This window comes from Equus caballus, chromosome 14, assembly GCF_041296265.1.
Source record: "Equus caballus isolate H_3958 breed thoroughbred chromosome 14, TB-T2T, whole genome shotgun sequence".
Classification (NCBI taxonomy): domain Eukaryota; kingdom Metazoa; phylum Chordata; class Mammalia; order Perissodactyla; family Equidae; genus Equus; species Equus caballus.
The window spans coordinates 28,343,531-28,364,645 of record NC_091697.1 but is presented as its reverse complement, the minus strand read 5'-3'; the positions used below and the strand labels follow the sequence as shown (position 1 = coordinate 28,364,645).

At 44.4% G+C, this 21,115-nt stretch overlaps 1 protein-coding gene across 29 annotated transcripts in view; it reads left to right on the top strand.

Moving 5' to 3' along the window:
• Positions 1 to 21,115, top strand: part of TENM2 (teneurin transmembrane protein 2) — a 3,416,041-nt gene that overhangs the window by 3,362,467 nt on the left and 32,459 nt on the right. For all 29 annotated transcript variants that reach the window (XM_070232931.1, XM_070232936.1, XM_070232935.1 and 26 more), the window contains 5 exons: positions 7 to 239; positions 1,436 to 1,590; positions 2,814 to 3,688; positions 9,745 to 9,920; positions 11,495 to 11,730. In XM_070232931.1, coding sequence (XP_070089032.1) covers positions 7 to 239; positions 1,436 to 1,590; positions 2,814 to 3,688; positions 9,745 to 9,920; positions 11,495 to 11,730 — 1,675 coding nt within the window. The remainder of the gene's footprint in view (positions 1 to 6; positions 240 to 1,435; positions 1,591 to 2,813; positions 3,689 to 9,744; positions 9,921 to 11,494; positions 11,731 to 21,115) is intronic.

Sequence of the window (21,115 nt, the reverse complement as noted above, 5' to 3'; positions counted from 1 at the left end):
CTAAAGCAACAACCCGGCACACAAGTACTATTTGGCAGTGGACCCCGTGTCCGGCTCTCTCTACGTGTCTGACACCAATAGTCGGCGAATCTACCGCGTCAAGTCTCTGAGTGGAGCTAAAGACTTAGCTGGGAATTCGGAAGTCGTGGCAGGGACTGGAGAGCAATGCTTGCCCTTTGATGAAGCCCGCTGCGGGGATGGAGGGAAGGCTGTGGACGCAACCCTTATGAGCCCTCGAGGTAAAGGCTGCAAAGGAAGAAACCTCTGCCCCAGCTGGAGCTTGCCACAAGCTTGGCTTTCTTCTTACTGGCACTGAACACAGCCCAGCAGTCCCAAACCCAGCTTCCCCTAGAATAACTTAACTCTGATAGGTTGCTTTGCTGTGTGGGTGTCTAAAAAAAACTTATTTATTTGAAGTAAACTTCATCACCCACATATGCCACAAATGGAAAGTGGGATGGATTGCTCCTGGAGATTTCTGACTGCTGCCAGTCACGGAGAGTCAGAAGGAAATGTGAGCTCCATGAGCCAGAGTGCCAGCTGTGTGGGCTGGAGACCGAACAAAGCCCAGCGGGGGGCCTCCGACCACTCCCAGATGTTCTTGTTAGACTATAGTGGATATAAAGCCTAAAGCATAGTGCTTGACATTTTGTAAATGCCCGATAAATGGTAGCAATTAAGAATGGTATAATTTCCAAGGGTCTGCGATTGTGGGGGAGGGGTTCTTAGAATGGATGGGTGTCTGTCTGAAAAGGGTTAAAAACACAAAAGGTTAAGAACCAATCATTTGAGGATCCGATTCCTGTTCACATCTTTAGCTACCAGGAAAGCAGCCAGCAGGATGGATTCAGGATGAGGAGCCTTGAGCTTGGGCACTGGGGCAAAGATACAAAAGAAACAGAAGCCACCATCTTCATTTTACCAGGGGACTGCTGGGACTGGCGTTCTCCCAGGGCACTTACATGCTGAGTGGAGTCAAGGCTTAATTGGGAATGCTTCCTGGGGCAAACATTTTGAATTGGGAGTTTGTGACCACAAGAATCCTTGTTTCTCAACCTCGTTGTTGCAATCAGTTGTGAAGGGTATTCAAGTAATTTAGTACCAATAATTTTTCAAGCAATGAACTAGGGAAATAAAGAGCAGATGCAAAGTTATTTCCCCATTCATTCATCTGCAGCCTTGGTTTATTTGCAGTCCAAGGTTCTTCAGTTGGGTAGTAACAGAGCCAGCACACCAGGAATTACACGAATTCCACCCCATTGCTCATGAGAAGGCGTGCCACCTCAAAAGGTTGAGAACCACTGCTCTGAGTGTGCTAATCCACCCAGTAAGTTCCCTGGTCCAAGAAGATAATGCCCAGTAGGGCATCCTCACTTCCACCCCACAAGCCCTGCTCCTTGCCAAGAGACAAACTCCCACTGTTTGTCTTGCTCAGGTATTGCAGTAGACAAGAATGGGCTCATGTACTTTGTCGACGCCACCATGATCCGGAAGGTCGACCAGAATGGAATCATCTCCACATTGCTGGGCTCCAATGACCTCACTGCCGTCCGGCCACTCAGCTGTGACTCCAGCATGGACGTGGCCCAGGTGGGACTCTCTTACTTCTCATCACTAAGCCACACCTGGTTATTAGCCTAAAGTTCTCACCTGTGGCCTGTTTGGGTTGGAAGTAGAATGGGAGGAAGAGAGATACAGATCACAGTTTTGTTTGCAGAAGGCTTGAGATGAACTAGACAGCAAGATGGGCTGGGAAATGTCAGGAACGAGAGAGGGAGAGAGAAAAGAGAAAGAGAGAGGGAACTTCTGCTTAAAAAAGTGTAGCTGGTGACACACTCCAGCCGTGGCAGATTACAGGGTAGGAGTTACTGTGTAATTACCTCTCTTCTCCATCATTATTGCAGGTTTGAGAATGTGCTGTACAGTGTTATATGTCAATCAGAACTTCCCTGTTAATCTGAAATGACTGCATCCTCACTATATAAACCTTTACTTTGTGCAGTAGAAACTAGAGCAGAGCCCTCCATGACCTTGCCCCAAGTGATAGTCCTTTAGTCCGGGTGCTTACAGTGGCAGAGAACAGAGGCTCACTCAAGTATACAGCAGGAGAAACTGGACTCTATTGTGTGGATTCTCAAACAACCTGGAATATATGTTCACCCTTCCCATAAGGGCTTTTCCAACCTCATTAATTTTAGCTCAAATTTCGCAACAAACTGACAACTTGCTACTGAGATTTTTGTTTAAATTCTACAGAGAACGAACGTGTTTGGTCCAGTCCATTTTTTCAAGCAAACACTCAAGTTGTAGTTCACTGGCCAGCCTGTTGGATTAGCTGCCCTTGGGTCAGGGTCACCTTCCAAACTGTGTGGCTCCTTTTTGTGAATTAGATAAAGGTGGCTCCTCCAAATGAACATAGCCTCCTCAGGCCCATGGCACGGTGAGCAGAATATGGGCTAGATTACACTAAGCCCTTGTGCAGTAGACTACCTGTACAACCATATATGATGACTCTGACCCTGATCCCATCATCTGGGGCTGAGAAGAACATTGTGAGTAGAGCTGGTGATCTACTCTAGCCACAGCAGATAATATAGTAACAGATGTTTGTTACATAGTCTCTTCTTCTCCAACATGCACACTTAACATGGGCAACGCGCAAGTGGTTCGATGATGGGAACTTCTCGTACAGTGCATTGTAAAAAACTAAGTCTTTTTTCCCTGGCTGCATAAAACCCATATAAGCGCCCTACACAGTTAAACATTGGGCATGTTAGAGGCTGTTCTTTAATCTGATGCCATGTCATCCACAGGTTCGCCTGGAGTGGCCAACAGACCTTGCTGTCAACCCCATGGACAACTCCCTGTATGTTCTAGAGAACAATGTCATCCTTCGCATCACAGAGAACCACCAAGTCAGCATCATTGCGGGACGCCCCATGCACTGCCAGGTTCCTGGCATTGACTACTCCCTCAGCAAACTAGCCATTCACTCTGCTCTGGAGTCAGCCAGTGCCATTGCCATTTCTCACACTGGGGTCCTCTATATCACTGAAACGGATGAGAAGAAGATTAACCGTCTACGCCAGGTAACAACCAATGGGGAGATCTGCCTTTTAGCTGGGGCAGCCTCAGACTGCGACTGCAAAAACGATGTCAATTGCAACTGCTACTCGGGAGATGATGCCTACGCAACTGATGCCATCTTGAATTCCCCATCATCCTTAGCTGTAGCTCCAGATGGTACCATCTACATCGCAGACCTTGGAAATATTCGGATCAGGGCAGTCAGCAAGAACAAGCCTGTTCTTAATGCTTTCAACCAGTATGAGGCTGCATCCCCTGGAGAACAGGAGTTGTATGTCTTCAACGCTGATGGCATCCACCAGTACACTGTGAGCCTGGTGACAGGGGAGTACTTGTGCAATTTCACATACAGTGCTGACAATGATGTCACTGAATTGATTGACAATAATGGAAATTCCCTGAAGATCCGTCGGGACAGCAGTGGCATGCCCCGCCACCTGCTCATGCCCGACAACCAGATCATCACCCTCACAGTGGGTACCAACGGAGGTCTCAAAGTTGTGTCCGCACAGAACCTGGAGCTTGGCCTCATGACCTATGATGGGAACACTGGCCTCCTAGCCACCAAGAGTGATGAAACGGGATGGACAACTTTCTATGAGTAAGTAGGTTTGTAGAGTATTTCCCAAGAGCACTTATGCTACCCTAGCTGGCACCAGGATTGGCAGTCCATGTAGCTTTAAGAATTGTTTACTCACGTTGTCTTCTTAACTTTAACGTCTACCTGTGGCCCCAAGACATTCATGTCCCCCCTCCCTGACTCCTAAGCAATTTGCATTATTGGGTCTCTGATATTGAACATCCTCCCTACAAGAGTTGGGAACTCCTGTTGCCTGCTTGCTGTTGCAATTTCAGGATATTGGACACGCACAGCACCTGGGGAATCAAGTGTTGATTAACTTTGCTGATTACTCATGTTGGCCATGGGTGCGGAAATTAGAACCTAAAAGGCAAGATCCTGGTGGGTGGGGCTCTTTTAATTTGCCAATAGGTCCAGCAACACACTTGATTGCACAGACAGGTAGATAAACTCTGAATTTCCTCTTTAGCAGAAGCAGATCAATACAGATAAAGTGCTAGGTATATTAAAAGATGCCCGAACTGGTCATATTTCCCCTAACAATTATCTCATACCTAATAGTCCCACCTTTCATTTTGCCAAAAAGCTGCTTTCCCTTGCTCCTGCAGGCAGCTTTTGGTCAGACTGCCTGCTGTTGCTGGTATTAACCAGTGGGATGCTGGTTGGAGGAAATTGCTGAGGCTTCATTTCCCCAGTTGCTGGCTAAGACGGGGATGGAATTTGCAAGTATTTAGCTCTCCTTGATGGTGAAGGTTCTGCTTAGCCCCTATGTATTAGGTGTCCTTGCTTATTTTATCTCTAGTTGTTGCTGCTAGTTGAGAATTTGGTAAGTTAGGGAGGGGTTGTCATAGAGGGAAAGGGGGGGGCAACAGAAGACCTCATTGTTGATAACTCCCAAATCCAGGAATGTTCACTTCCTGTTTGTAGTCCAGCGGGTTTAGGGGAATGTAAAGGAAGCTGTTGCCACCTGCTGGAAATTTACTGCACTGCAGAATGGCTTTCCCTTGCTCCGGCTTCCTTCCTTGGGCAAAGCTGTCTTTCTCAGACTCCTGAAGCATCCTAAGATCCTTCAGGGCACTGGGACTTGATCAGACTTTACCAACCAGTGACTCTGTCCCTGAAGGCACCATCTGAGTGCCATCTTTAGCTCTCACATCAAATTAGAGTAAAGCTGTGCTTCAACCCAAATACCTCCCAGATTTTCCTCTTCCTTTGTAGCAGTTCCACCTAAAGACGCAATGCATTTCAGAGGTAATTTGTTGGCTCACCTGACACAAGAAAAACAATGTCACTCTCAGGCGGCCAGTCTGAATTAGGGCTGACTGTAGTGAAGAAGTTCATGCTTAGACATGAACTCCGACTGGGAGAATATTTTCCAGGAGTGGCCCCTAATTTAACGTAAATATGGGCATGATTCATAAATTTTAAAAAACATGTTCATAAATTAAATGGAAACTGCATAAATTTTTTTCTCTCTTGCTTTGAAGAGCTGCTTTTTTTTTTCCATAATGTGAATAAAGCAAATTATCACAAATTGTCCATTGTAGGGTTTCAAATGCATAAGGTTTTCTTTTTCCTCCTAAAAAGATGGTGAGTTCTTTTTGTTCTGTGGTACCTTTTACACACAGTCAGGAATTTGCCCATTTGAGTATCAGATCTAAACTTCACTTCTTGTTGGGGCTGCATTCCTTTAGCCAAAACTTTAGAGAAAGGCGTTAAACCACACAGACGCTTGAGGCTGTTAGAAAACAGTCTGTCCTTCAATGAGAGCTTCCTTTCGCGGGATTCCTCTCTTTCCATCCTGTCGCCTGAGGCAGGAGCACATCCTCCTCTAGGTGGGAAGAGCAAGATACCGTCTTCTGCACAGCACTTTATATGTAGAGAAGCATTTGCCTGCTAAGAGCTCATAATGACCCTTTAACTACAGGTTTGATTATCCTCATTTTACAGATAAATAAATTGAGGCTCAGACAAGGGAAGCGACTCCCCCAAGGCCACACAGAGAGTCAGTAATGAAGCAGAACTTAAATCCAGATCTCCAGGTCTAGCGTTCTTCGCATTATATGCCAGTGTCCTGAAGCAGGGCTATGAGTAGAATTTGGAACTCTCACCTTCAGATTCCAAATGGGAACTGTCCCAAAATTTGGAGGAAGAAGCAACCCAATAAGACAAATCCATTAATGACTCTGGGAGCAGGAAAAAAAGGTGGAGAAAAATAACACTATTGACTTATACTGGCCCTATTTTATGGCCAGCCAGTTCCAAAAAGTTCCAGGAAGCCCTAGCCTTGGAATTAAAATTTCCCCAGGTGTAGGCCATTGCATCCTGATAGAAGATGTAGCCTGGTCCAGGTATAACTCTGAGGTAACACAGGTTTCCCCAAAAGACAGCATGGTATACCAGAAAGCTCCTGGATCTGGAGTCAAGATGATGGAAGTATGAATGTCACATACTTACTGAATGACTTTGGACAAGTTACTTAACCTCTCTGAGCTTCAATGTCCAGATCTGTCAAGTGGGGATATTAATGCAAACCACATAGGGGTGCTGTGATAATTCACTGAGATAATATGTTTTCACAAATTAGCAAAGCACCTAGTATATAGAAGTTCAACAAAGGGTAGATGCTAATTGGATTTAGGGGAATAATTAAATATGCCTCTGTCTCCCTCCCACTCCTCAGCTTCCAAACAACCAACTGCATAGTGGATATAGGAATAAGATAGATGGAGATTTATTTTGGAAAAGTAGAATTAAATATTTCAGTTTTCACATTTGGTCTTTACTTAGCACTTCACTTTGCATTTATCCTCTTTCCATTTATTTGTGTCTTCTTCAATTTTTCATCAACGTCTTATAGTTTTCAGTGCACAGGTCTTTCACCTCCTCTGTTAAATTTATTCCCAGGTGTTTTATTCTCTTTAGAACTGTTTTCTTAATTTCTCTGTCTGATAGTTTGTTATTAGTGTATAGAAATGCAACAGATTTTTGTATATTGACTTTGTATCCTGTTATTACACTGAATTCTGTTATTAGTTTTAACAGCTTTTTGGTGAAACTAGGATTTCTATAATATCATGTCATCTGCAAATAGTAACCATTTTGCTTCTTCTTTCTGATCTGGATGCCTTTTATTTCTTTTTCTTGCCTAATTGCTCTGGCTAGAACTTGTAATACTATGTTGAATAAAGGTGGCAAGGGTGGATGTCCTTGTCTTGATCTTAGAGGAAGTTTTCAGCTTTTCACTGTTTAGTATGTTGTTAGCTGTGGGCTTGTCATATATAGACTTTATTATGTTGAGAGTTTTTATCACAAATAGTTGTTGAATTTTGTCAAATGCTTTTTCTGGATCTATTGAGATATGATTTTTATCCTTCATTTTGTTAATAAGGTGTATCACACTTATTGATTTACAGATGTCAAACCATCCTTGCATCCCTGGGAAAAAATCCCGCTTGATCATGGTATATGATCCTTTTAATGTATTGTTGTATTCACTTTGCTAAGAACTTTGTTGAAGATTTTTGCATTTAAGTTCATTAGGGATATTGGCCTGTAATTCTCTTTTCTTGAGTTTGTCTGCTTTTAGTATCAGGGTAACACTGGCCTTGTAAAATGAGTTTGGAAGAGTTCCCTCCTCTTCTATTTATGGAAGATTTTGAGAAGGATTGGTATTAATTCTTCTTTGAATGTTTGGTAGAATTCACCAGTGAAGTCATCTGGTCCTGGGCTTCTGTTTGTTGGGAGGTTTTTAATTTCTGATTTAATCTCCTTACTAGTATTCAATCTGTCTAGATTTTCTATTTCTTCATGTTTCAGTCTTGGTAGGTTGTATGTTCCTAGAAATTTATCTATTTCTTCTAGGGTGTCCAATTTCTTGGTGTATAGTTGTTCATAATAGTCTTATAGTCCTTTGTATTTCTGTGGTATCAGTTGGAATGTCTTCTCTTTCATTTCTGATTTTATTTGAGTCCTTTCTCTTTTTCTCCAGTTAATCTAAGTAAAGGTTTGTCAGTTTTGTTTATCTTTTCAAAGAACCAGCTCTTAGGTTCATTGATCTTTTCTATTGTCTTTTTGGTCTCTATTTAATTTATTTCTCCTCTGATCTTTGGGCTTTGTTAGTTCTTTTTTATTTTTAAATACCTTTTGCTTCTGGTTATAAAGCATGAAAGTAAGACATACTGGTTACAAATAATTACTAAAACATGGGAAAATACGAAAACACCACCATTAACATTGAGCTGTTTATATTTTCAGAGAATTTCTTCTATATGTATTCATTTTTTTTACCTCTCCTCTCCTCTCCCAAAAGTATAGTATCAGGGGAATATATTTTGTACTCTACTCTTTCCACTCAACAATATATACATTTTTATACCATTAAATATAAATCCATGTCATCAATTTTGATGGCTTCATAGGTTTCTACTCTATGAATAGATTGATCGGTTATTTAACAAATCTTCGATCAATGAACATTTAGGTTGTTCTATTTGTCACTGTTATAAATAACATCTTTGTATCCCTGTCTGAGAGGCAGTTTCTTTATTAGCTAAAAAAGCACAAGGGAGCCCCTTTAAATTGGAGGACCTGAGTCCCATTCCCGTGATGGTGGTAGAGCCAAAGGCTGGACACCCAATCTCATTAGGTTTCCTGCTTACTGTTCTCCCCTCCCTACCTTTGCCCAACTGGCCATCCAGCTTAATATGGTTCTGCTGTCAGCCTTCAAACATCCACAGAGTTTCACGCTTTCCAGTTCAACCCAGAAGCAAAATTTCTCAGATCACTGAAAGTCTGAGCCGGATCTACATTCCTTTATTTCCAAAATATTTACCAAACACCCTCCATATTTGATTTTTCTAATCCTAGGCACTAAATGATAAAGTCCACCAGGCCACAGTGGTTCTCTTCACAGGCCCTCCCCATGAGGATCCTTCTTGTGAGCCTGTAGAGGTACCACATGCTGTACAAACTGCAGTTTCCATCACTCAGAACCTGCCAACTCTGTCCCTGTCCCCAGCACAGAGGGAATCGCACCCAGAGAATGAGCAGTTTTCCTTCTTTTCAACTCTCCAAGCAAAGTGCCTTCATTGCCCCAGCTTCAGTAACTCTACCCCAGTAACAGATCTCATCTGGGAGAGCTCAAAGGCCTCTACATTCAGACCTTGGAAAGAGCCTGCTTCCCTTTCCTAGGGCATAAGGAGGGCCCAGGCTTTCAGAATACAGTGGATCTTCCAGAGCAGGGAAATGTTCTATCAAATAGAGCAGGCTTTTTACTAAAGGAGGTGGGAAAAAAAACCCATCCTTTGAGAGTAAAGTTGACACATATACATAAAGAAGGAGGGCCCAATTTCAGGCAAGGTTCTGGCAGCAGAGCTTGAGCACTGGTGTACCTAGACCCGGGTGCTGAGGACAACTGAGGTCAAGTGAGTCATTGCGAAAACTGTCCAAGAAGGCTGCTTGGGGAGCTGAGCTGTGGTTGGTTTGTGGCTATAGGACCAGAGAAAAGATGTGCTTGAGCCAAGGCATGGAGGTGGCATTTGGCCCAGGCTGACTGTCCAGAGGGCTATGAGGTAACAAGCGGGACAAGGTTGTACCAGCGTAGAAGACCAAAGGTGTGAATGGTCTCAAATGCCAGGTTTTGATTTGTTTGAGCAACCAATGGGAAAAGAGTGTGGTTGGTTCAGCAGAAAAGTAACATAAGGAAACTGATAATATTTAGGAAGATTAATTTGGTGGCTTTGTGGAACACATAAATAGCAAAAGAAGCTTACAAGTAGCTGTTCTAACTTCAGAAAGAATAATTAAGTACACCCTGCTTGAGACCAGGTGAAATGTTTTCACTGAGTTGAAGTCAGGTATATCGGTGGGAGAGAAAGCATCACCACTGTTTCTCAGGTCAGGTTGGGCTTTTGATGATTGTGACAAGGGGCCTCAGTGTGATGCACCACCTAGCCACCCTACCTTCCAGTCTCTCTTTCTCTGGCTCCATGAGTCTGCCCTTTGTGTGGTTCTGAGCTTTGGGACAGCTTTCAGCCCTTGTGACTGTGTTTCCAACCAGTGTTTCTGTCCTCCAGCTATGACCATGAGGGCCGCCTGACCAATGTGACACGCCCCACGGGGGTGGTGACCAGTCTGCACCGGGAAATGGAGAAATCCATCACCATTGACATTGAGAATTCCAACCGTGATGATGACGTCACCGTCATTACCAACCTGTCTTCAGTAGAGGCCTCCTATACAGTGGTACAAGGTAAGCCCTAAACTCACCCCAGACTCCGACCCCAGCCAAGCTCAGAGGTGTGAGTTACCTAGCCTAGGAGGACTTCCAGAGGCCTAGAGCACCCCTCCACTTGCTGTTTCAGTCAAATGTCCACAGCAAACAAACTCTACAAGAGGTCAGTCTTGTACAAAATGACTTAACCAGATTCAGGAAAATGTCATCAATACCAAACCAAATGTCTAGATATTTGGAAATGCCTATGTACCTATCTGAAAATGTCAGTTGTCATCCCCACATGCTCTCTCCCCACCTCCTCCTACCCCATCACCAGCACTCACCACCAACCCAACAAACAGTTACTTTCTCAAAGGCTTTTTATTCTCTTGGGCCCCCCCCCTTTTTTTTTTTTGGTCCCATTCTGATTCTGTTTTCCAAGCATTTGTTTGTTGAGTTCGTTGCCCTAGAATCAGAGCCCTTTAGCAATCTCTTGCCAAGACTGGGATCTCAAAGGTTTCTGACCACCCCATGGTTACTGTTGCTGTTCGACATGACATACAGTCCAGGACAGGCACAAGGGCTGGCAAGAAAAGGAATTGTGCAGATTAATTTAATTAAGATATAATGTCGGTGGGCTAGCCCGTTGTCAGAGGATAAAAGTGTCCTCTCGGTAGATAAATGGTGACATTTCTGGACTATTATCCCATGACAGAGCCTGTTTTAATGACTCTATTGCTGCTCTGCCAAATGATTAATGATGTAGATTCCATCCTTCTGCATGATGGCTGCAGTCGCAAGAGTGACAGATACACACTTGCTCACTACCCCAGAAACCAGCATCTCAGAAGCCAGCCCAGCCAGACTCCTTTGCCTGGATAATCAGGAAGCAACATATCTGTAAAAGGAATCTCTGACTCACATTTCCTTCCTGGAACTTTTCGATAAAGGAAAAGGTCAGAAGTCTGACTGACTGGTGTAGATTCCATTTGGGGAGATAAACACACGTTATCAGCACCCACGGGCTCAGTCTACCTCATGCTATTTGAGGGTCTTCAGAGTTCTCTTGAGTGGAGGTGGCATGATGGTGGAATCAGTGGCAAAAACATGAGGAATGGGAAGGTTTCTTTTTCTCTGGATTTTCTAGAAGAATCCTAGACTTGATTTGCAGTGGATCTGACCTGTGCTTAGACCAGCAACCTCAGGTTAGATGGTAGGCAAAAGGGAAAAAAATTTTTATGTAGTTTTCATTTATTTTTTTCCCATTTAAGCTAAAATATATATGTTAAAGATCAGAGATTTGATTGACACGAACTGTGTAGGCGATCGACATCTTTAAATGTACTATTAATAGTCTTCAGCGAGTAAAAGAAAAATATCACAGCATAATTATTTCTGGAGTGCCACATATTAATAATGTTTTTCTTTCCACGGATCAGTAGCATCTCTGCTACTCACCTGAACATTGTATGTGTGCTAATTGAAGGCAGCCTTAGACTGACAGCTGCAAAGTACCATGGAAACCTATAAAAATAGGGGTTCTGTTCTCTTATGACTAACAGAGTGGATAATTTATTTCCCTATCCCCACCCCCACTTACGTTTCTCCAGATCAAGTGCGGAACAGTTACCAGCTCTGTAATAACGGTACCCTGAGGGTGATGTATGCCAATGGGATGGGTGTCAGCTTCCACAGCGAGCCCCACGTCCTGGCGGGCACCATCACCCCCACCATTGGGCGCTGCAACATCTCCTTGCCCATGGAGAATGGCCTAAATTCCATTGAGTGGCGCCTAAGAAAGGAACAGATTAAAGGCAAAGTCACCATCTTTGGCAGGAAGCTCCGGGTAAGTGGTTCTACCCAACTGGTCACCACCAAGTGGCAGAGGACACACCCTTTCCTCAATTGCTGAGGAAATTTCCCAGCATTCAAGCTTCCATTACTCCTTTCTTCCCTGGAAAAGATAAGTCTTTCCGTTGGAAGGTAGGAGCCATATCCCTTTAGGACTCATACCTTGGGGAAAACATTCTCCACTTCCTAGGACTGAAAAAGGTGGGGATTTACCTTCTGCTATAGTTAGAAATAGCTTTGGTCTTTTCACACTTGCCATCTTCTCCCTCAGCTCTCACTGTTTGGCCAGCTCAGCAAATGAATTGGTGCCAGCGCCTACCATGTGCTGTTTAATTTGCTAAATACTGGAAGAATGAAAATTGTTAAATGTGTTCATAATATTCAAGGATCGCTGACCGTCTGGTAGAATATACAGACACAGGATAATCTGATGGGTTAAGTGAGAAGATGGAGGAATGTCCAGGTCCGATGGCATTCCAGAGGAAGAGATATCCCCTAGCCTGAGTGGATCAGGGATGGCTTCCCAAGAGGAAGTAACAAGCAAACCGCAGCAGGAAGTTTTAACCAACCCTAGCTTCCCCAGACTCGGCAACGTACCCACAAGTTACATCATTTAAAAACTAATATGGAACGTTTATTGTGGACTTTTATGATACAAGCACTCTGTTAAATGCTTTACTTGTATTATCTTATTTTCAACAGCCTCATGGGGGTAGTTGTTATTATCTCCATATTCAGATGAAGGAACACAGGCTCTGGGAAGCTGGAAAATGGCAAAGCCAGGCCTCAGCCCCTGTTCTGCCTGTCTCTCTGGCTCACTTGCCAGTATTCGTAACCAGCAGGCCACACAGCTTCCTGTTTAGATCCACATTATCATCCAGATAATCTGAGCTCTGCTCTGGTCACTTATCTGGCACTAAAAGGGATGGATTCATACCATCATGCCAACCCTTTCCCCAAGACGAATCCTAGGGATCCCAGACTTCCTCACGTTCAGCACATGTTTACTGAGCGCCTACTGTGAACCAGGCTCTGCTCTATGCACTGGACATACATGCACACCAAGCAAAGCCCCTGCCCTCCTGCAGTTTACACTCAGCGATGGGGGGCAAGAGGGGCAGATAATAAGTAAACTAACAAATAACTGAAATAATTGCAGATTGAGATAAGCACTAGGAAGACAGTCAACAATGGAACAGGGCAGAGTTTAACAAATGCTTTGTAATCCCTGAGAGCAGAAGGCTCAGCATCGACAAAACTCAGGTCATAACTTTCTCGTGTTATTGGATTGAAATCCCGCCAGCCAGGTGACCTCCCTGCAGAGCCAGGCCACTCCATATTAAGATTCTGCCTTTGTCTAGTTGGAGTTTAATTCTCCACGTTAGGTTATCAGCAGTCTCCCATGTTTTTCTTCCTCTGCTGGTATCTGCAAAGTTGCAAGCTGCAGTATCTTCCTAAAGACAAAAATGAAATGAGATTAGTAGCTAAATCCTTAATGACTGGATTTCAGGGCTGTGTAATTGATTTTTGATACGCTGCACTGTAGAAGTTGATTATAAGTAGTAATCGCGCCTTTTCTCTGATAAATCAGTTATGCATTTTGACTAAGTTTTCAAAATAAAGATAAATGTGGCCCTAAAATAAAATGGCTATAATCCCAACTCTGAATATTAAAAATCTTAATAATGGTACTTGTGGTAATTAGCAGAAGTTAGGCACGCAAGTCTTATAACTGAATTTCTGCCAGGGTTAGATTTGCTGGCATCGTGTTTATGCAAATCAAAACACAGCTTTATCTATCAACACCTCAACATTTAATTGTCTGGTGTTAGTTCCTGTAACAATAATCACATATCCATTTAGCTCTCTTAAATGAAAATCACTATGAGATTATAACAGGTTGAGTGGACTGAAAATGTAATTTGAAAATGAGGGAGAAAGCCTGGAATTTATTTGCATCTCATTTATTTTAATTCAATTCATAAATTGTTTAGTGAATGAAATAAAAGCAACTAGTGGAAATTGCAGGGGAGCAGTTGGAAGAAAGTGTAAGGAAAGGTGGAGTGTGAGGTGGATTAAGGGAACCTGGCAGGGAAGTTTACAGCCCCTAAACCAAAGGTACCTGTTGGCCCCACAAGGCAAGCAGGCTGTCTTGGCCGATAAGAGTGCAGGCTCTTCTCTCCTTACCTCCAGTCCTGACATTTCTTTTTACTCTGTTTCAACTCAATTGTCAAATGGGGCCCTGACATTTTTCTTTCCTTCAAAAGATGTTTACTAGAATGGACTCTTAAGGGAACATTACATTTCACAACTATAATTGTTTTCCTGTGTGTGTCTAGTTTTATTTTCTCTTTGGTTTAACTCTCTTCTGTATGTGGGCTGCAAATTAAACTATTTCAAATTTAAAAAAAAATATGTTTACTAAGTGCCAACTATATGTCAAGCACTATGGAATGAGTAAGCTATAGAGAGAGAAAGAAAACTAAATCCTTGCCACCAGGGAGCTTACAGTCTAGTGGAGATGATGTAAGTAGTGTGATGTAAGCTTTAACAGAGGCCAATATCACAGAGAATGGGATACTGCCTTGTAGCAGTCAGGAGAAGATAGGTTGTGGCCAGGTAACAAATAAGCCCTGAAATCTCTTAAGATCCCACAGTCCAAATGAGTCAGGCAGCTCTTCTTAGTGATGGCCCACTGCAGTTGCTCTATCTGATGATCCTGCCATTTTAAGCACATGGCCTCCAAGTTGCTGGGGAAGGGGCCATGATGAGCTGGCCTGAATGTGGAATACATCACTCCCATCAGCCCTGCTGAGAACATAGTTGGGTGACTTCAACATAACTGCAAGGAACCCTAGGAAATGTTGTCTTTCCGAGTACCTAAGAAGATGAAAAAGAAAGGAGATGTGGTGAACACATAGCAGGGTCTCTGCTGCCCTGATCAGGTCTGCAGGTTGAAAGAGATCAGGAAGAGTGTCACAGAAGCATTGGAATCAGTTCTGAAGAGCAGTAGGAATTAGCCAGGCAAAGATAGAGGGAAGGGGTGATCAGACAGACAGAGTCACCTGTGAAAAGGCAAAAGTCAAAAAGGGAATCGCATTTCAGAAAACTTGACCTCAGTCTGGCCAGAGAGAAAGGGAATGTGTTATACTGCTGTGCAGAAAAGGAGCATGTTAGCCAGGGTCAGCTCACGGAAGGGAATATTTTTCAAGGCTGGCATTTATCCTGAGGACAACGGGGAGCTGTTCCAGGGTGTAATTAACAGAGTGATGTGTTGGGATGTGTGGTATTAGAAAGACCTCACAGGCTTCCTCAGGTGTGGAGGAAGAGATTAGAAGGGGACAAGATCGGAGGAAAGGGACAGCATGGAGGCTGGTGCCATAATCCGAACAAGAAACTAAATCACTAGCGGTGAAGAGAGAAAGAAGAGACAGGCAGAGATCTGAGAGATATTTAGCACCTACAATTAACAAGGTGTGGCAGCTAGCAGTGGTGCTGTGTCGTGCTCACCTTTTGAGGGGCCTTCTCTGAGTTCGTGTAGACTGGGGAGCTGAGTGTCCAGACTTTGTGGGCTAGCCTGCCAGGCTACATGAAGAAGAGAAGCTAAGAACTGAACCCAAAGAACAGAGATGTGAGATTCTGGCAGTCCCAGCACTGCCTCTTAGAAGGGGAAGAAATTGAACGAACTTTAAAGTGCAGCCACTTACCCAGCACCATGTAATTGTTGCTCCCTATGGACAGGAGGGAATTGGCAGAGAATCTGTGGCACAGGAACTTAGGGTATCATGCATTGAAGCAAATAGCCCGACCTTTCCCAGGACTGGCAAGCTCCTGGAGTCTGGCCAATTGAGTGGTATGAGAGCCCAAGGCTTTGACCTTCCCTGGAGTTCAGAGAAGACCAAAAATCTAACCCACCTAGATACCCCGTCTCCCAACAATCCGGTGAGGGACATCTCTTAGCTGAAGAACGTGTCAGCAGCTCTTCCTAATAGGCTAGTGAAAGGTGAGATGGCAGGTGGATGGACCACAACCACCAAAAGCTTCATGATGCTTTGGCAAAATTTGGAGTGTTAGTCCCTTCATCCCTGCCCAAACAGTGTGAAGTTTTTCATTACGCTTCCCAGGGCTTCTTAAGGAATCTCATTTGGAAGAGGAAGCTCCCTTCACCACCACCGCTCTTTCCTCTGTTCTCTCTGGCCTTTCAGAAGCTCATGTAGTAGTTGCATCTCTACACACCATGAGCACAAGGACCATCTCCCCACTGTATCTCTGGTGACAAGTGGTGTGTGGTGGGCACTCAAACAATGGATGACAGAGGAATATGTGATGACCATGCCCCCTTGGAAGGTGCTTAGTGTGTAAAGAACCCCTAATAAAAGCAGGCATGAGTTCACATTCACATTGCCCCTGTGTCTGTGAGGAATCCTTCCACCTCAGAAGACAGGAAGCGCACTCAAACTAGCTCAATAACATGGGCATGCATTGTCTTGCCTAATGGGAACCCTGAACGAGAGGAGCTAGCCTGAGTGACTCCACAGCCCAAACGATGTCATCAGGTTGATGTCTCTCTCTTTTTGTCTCTTTCTCACAGCCCCCTTCCATCTCCTAGCAGTGTTTCTCTGGCAGCTGGCCTAATTTTCTCCTATAGATTGGTGACCTCTTCACACTGCGGGGGGGCGTAGGGGGGAGGGGTGAGTCAGGCCGACTTGGACCCAAAGTTGACTCCAGGCTTACACCAGCTCGGCAGACCCAGGGGAAAGAGGAAAGGCTCTCCCCTAGCATTTATATTCTTTAAAAATTCCTTGGAGGAACTGTGATTGGCCTGGCACAGATGGAGCTCACATCCCTGGGCCAATCACTGGTCAGAGACATGGGATCTATGATTGGTCAGGTCTGGGTCACATGGATCTTGTGATGGACATCTCAGTAAAACCGCTCAGACTGGGGAAACCTTAGAGAAAGGGGTTGCTGCACCCAGAAAAGGAAGGAAAAGATAGTAGGTTAAATCACACACATACCAGATATATTCTCCATCCTCCATCCCTCCAAAGCCTAATCCGAAGGCAAATTCCTGGCCCCGAGCATCTGTTAATGCCTCCTCCCCACCAGCAAGCCTTTTTCCTAGACTTTTGGAAGAGAGAACTGAAACCAACCCCTTCTATTAAGACTTAAAACTTCTGCTCTTTCCTAAAATGAATTTAGTGCATAATTCTCTCCAAAAAGGCAGGCATATTCCCACCCTCTAGGATATTTCCTCCTGCTTGTGACTTACATAGAGATTGCAAAAGCAAGAAACAGCCGTATGTGTGGGTAGCAGAACAAAAGGAAAATTGCTTCCCAGGTAATCTTCCATTATGATATTAGTATTAGTGTTATTAGTATTCCAAGAAGAAGTGGGAGTTAGTAATTTTGTTTTGGTTACCATATAATTAATATGACATTGCAATTACACGTTGGCTTGTGTTACTTTTACTTTTGTGGCAAACGACAGTGACACAGGAGCAAGGTGAGAGGCGACATTCATGTGTGCATGTGAACACACGCACACATGGACTCAGTTCTGCATGGAGCCCACTCAGGTAGGTCTGTTAACATACAGTAGTCATGAAAGCCTGAATTTTATCAGCTCCTTCCTGCCACTGCATTCATTCTGTACCGATGAATATTTTATTTTTCAAACACATATGATGTTCTTGGCACTATACTAGGCACTGAGTGTATGTTAGTGAACAAAACAGACGATTTTAAATTGTGAGCCGTGCTTGTACAGGCAGAACAACTTGTGATAAATTTAATATTAGCCTCAACAATGCATAATTAGAAGGACAAGCCTCTGCCAACATATTAAATAATGTATTCCCCAAGCAAACATTACTTTTGGATGACTTCCTGTTTGGGATGGTGTGATGGAAAGGTGGAAAGACCCTCATGGGGCTTTACCCTATGCCATAGCAAGGGGAAACAGATAATAATCAAACAAATAATATAAAGAAATTGTGATGGGTGCTATGAAGAAAAATATAGGATGTGGATAATAGGGAATATCTGATTTAGATTAAGGCCGCTCTAAGAAAATGACATTTGAGCTGAGAACGGAATGAAGAGTAGGAATTTTCTAGCCATAGAATGGAAAGAAAGGCTTCTATGCTACGGTACCAGCATGTGCAAAGGCCCTGAGGCAGAAGAGACTGTTGCTTGTATCCTGAGCAGAAGGAGAGCGAGTATAGCTGGAGCAAACTAGCTGAGGGTAAGGCCAAGAAGACAGGGCCTTATTGGCACTGGTAAGGATCGTAGAAATACGGAAGTCTTGCCCAGATTTACTCACTGCTATATGTAGAGGAGCTCTCATCTGCAGGCTGGACTACCTTCCTTCTTAGAGGCTAGGAGACACACAGCACTGCTGACTTCTGGAAGATCAGGTTGAAGGATGACAAGTACAAGCCCATTCAGGTCATCTGAGCCGAGCCTCCATACCAGAGGCATCTCTTCTCTGCCACATCCCTACCAATGGACCACCCCTCCACAGCATCTGAAATGAAGCTCTCTGCCTGTGCACGGCCCTTGCCTACTACCCAAGCTTTGACTTGCCAACCTCCCCACCTGGAATATTCTCCCCGACTCTTCTCCTGCCCTCACCCGTGAAGTCTTACTCATACTTCAGTGCCCCACTGAGGCAGCACTTCCTCTGGGAACCGTCCTTGTCAACCCAGTACTGGCTACATATCCCTCCTCCATTCCCGGAGTTCCTTCCCTGTTTACTCTCACGACCACATCCATGAGTTTCATTGTGTGTTCACGTGTCTTTATCCTCTACTGACCTGTAAGTTTCATAAGGTCCGGCGCCATAATGGTTTTGCGCTATCTTAAGTGCTGATCACAGTAACAAGCACATTGTAGGTGCTCAGTAAATACATAATGCATGGGATTTTAAGTTGACATCGTGAAAATCTGCTCCCTCCGCCTTCTATTAATTCAGGGACCTGGGGGGCCTCTCAGAATGACTGTCACTGCTGTTTGGAATGAAGCCTTTCAGACATTTGGAGATCACAGATGTCCTGGTCACATTCTCTCTTCTCAGTGTTCCATATTAGAACCTTGATCATCAGAGTTGTCAGGGTTCTTAGACAGTCACGTGGTGTATAACGACGTTTCAGTCAACGACAGACCACATATACGACGACGAAGGTCCCATAAGAGGAGTACCATATAGCCTAGGTGTGTAGCAGGCTGCACCATCTAGGTTTGTGTAAGTACACTCTGTGATGTTAGCACGATGACAAAATCACCTAACGATGCATTTCACAGAACGTATCCCCGTCATTAAGCAACACATGACTGCACTCAGTCCAGTTCAGGCCCCTTATTCACAAATATTTCTTGAGCACCAAGCACTTTCCAAAATAATAGAGGCACTACGAAAAAGATAAAGTCCCTACCCACCAGCAGCTCACAGGCCATTGCAGATGAGGAAACTGAGGCAGGAACAGTAGAGGTACTGCTTTGCAATGGCAAAGCTAATGAGTGTCAGAGCTGCACCTGAAATTCGGGCCTGCCCACCTTTCCACCTCACCACCATCCAAAACAGTGAGTCATCCAAAAAGAATGTTTGCTTGGGGAATACATTATTTAATGTGTTTGCAGAGGCTTACTCTTCTAATCATGCATTATTTAAGCTAATATTAAATTTATAGCAAGTTGTTTTGTCTGCACAAGCACAGATCCCAATGTAGCACTGAGTCTCATGTGGGAGCTGCGGAAAGCTGCTTTGTAAATCCCAGAGGACTGACCTGGAGAGGAAACGAAGATGTCATCATCTAGGCCAGGCTTTTCCTCTGGGTAGCTAAATAACTAAAGGCTCCAAGGCAGGGCTTCTACTTTCAAATGTCGCCAGACATGGAGAGTCTCGGGCCCTTCCTCACTAGTCTTTTTTGGGTTTCCCATACTAGAAGCAGGATGGGCAAACGGTTCTTCTGTAAGTCTAACTGAAATCTTTCCTGCTGTGCCACAGTGCCATTTCCTGGCAGGCACCCAGCCCAGTGTGAATTTCCTCCTCCGTGGTTCTCAGAGTCACCAGTTATAGGCCCAGCAGGGCCATTTTGATGACAGCATTTCCTTTTCTCGGGGTTTTTTACGGGCCTCCTAGCGACAGGCGTGTGCTCGGCGAGACCAAAACATTCTGGGGGGGGGGGGGAGATTCCACAGGAGAAACTACTTCCCAAAATCTGCCCTCTGCACAAATAAAAACCATGCTAAATAGCTGAGTTTTATTAACTGGGGAAGCCAGGCTGAGGAAAGTGCCTGATAATTAAAAATAATGGCTTCCTTACAAACACAAAATTGTATTAATTTAAAAATTGGTTTCTGTATCGCTGAATACCTACCGAGCTGGCTGGGAAGGGAATTATGCTGATCCTGGCAGTGAAAATAATTCAAAATAACTTTTATGTTCTCCAGGAAGCCTCAAGGTTAATTTAAATATTGTTAGATAGGTAATTTAACTCGGAATAAGAGAACAGTACGGCTAAATTGAAGCTCCTGCACACTCTCAACGGGGGGCAGGTGCCCACGAAGGGCTGAGCAGTCCATCCTACCCTGCAGCATCTCCACCTCTCAGCTGAGGCATCTTCTCTTCACCAACGGCACCCTCCTAATTAAAGATATTTGATTTGATTACACAACTGGCCTGAACTGCTCGGCTCAGCTTCCAGTGGACTTTTATTTAATTGGAAGGATTGGGCATTTTTATAGAAATTACACATTTCACAAGTTAATTTGGAATGACATCACCAAGATGGCGACATAGGTCATTCCTGACTTCACTCCTCCTCGCAGGAAGAACAACTAACAACTATACAAGAAAAAGGCACCCCTGAGAGAATCCTAGAATACACAGGTGGGGCTGAAGCACCCCCTGTACCTCGGAGACCAAGACAGACTGGATTAGGAGAATAAGAGGAGGAGCTATGTGTGGAGAGGTCTCCCCTGAGCCTGCAATTCCTCCAGTGGGAAAGAGAGCCCAGAGGGGTCAACTTGCACCCCCAGCACTGTGGGTCGCTTTGCGAGAGCGCCCCCCTGGTCTGACCACATGCAGATTACAGGGGAATCTGTGGAGACTGACCACTGGGAATCTGACTGTGATGGAGAAGAGGGGAGGGCCTTGCAACAACCAGTGCTCTGGTCTTGGCAGACAGAGTTCCCACCCGCCGTGCCCAAGTAGTAATCCCAATCAGCAGCTCTGCTCATCTGCAGAACCACGTTGGTGGTGCAGTTTGACCAGGGAACTTGGCGGGATGCAGGTCTGCTTGATTTGAGTCCTCAAACAAGGAGTTTTGCTGGCCCAGGAGCCTGGTCTGCCCCAGCCCATGCTAAATGTGACTCCC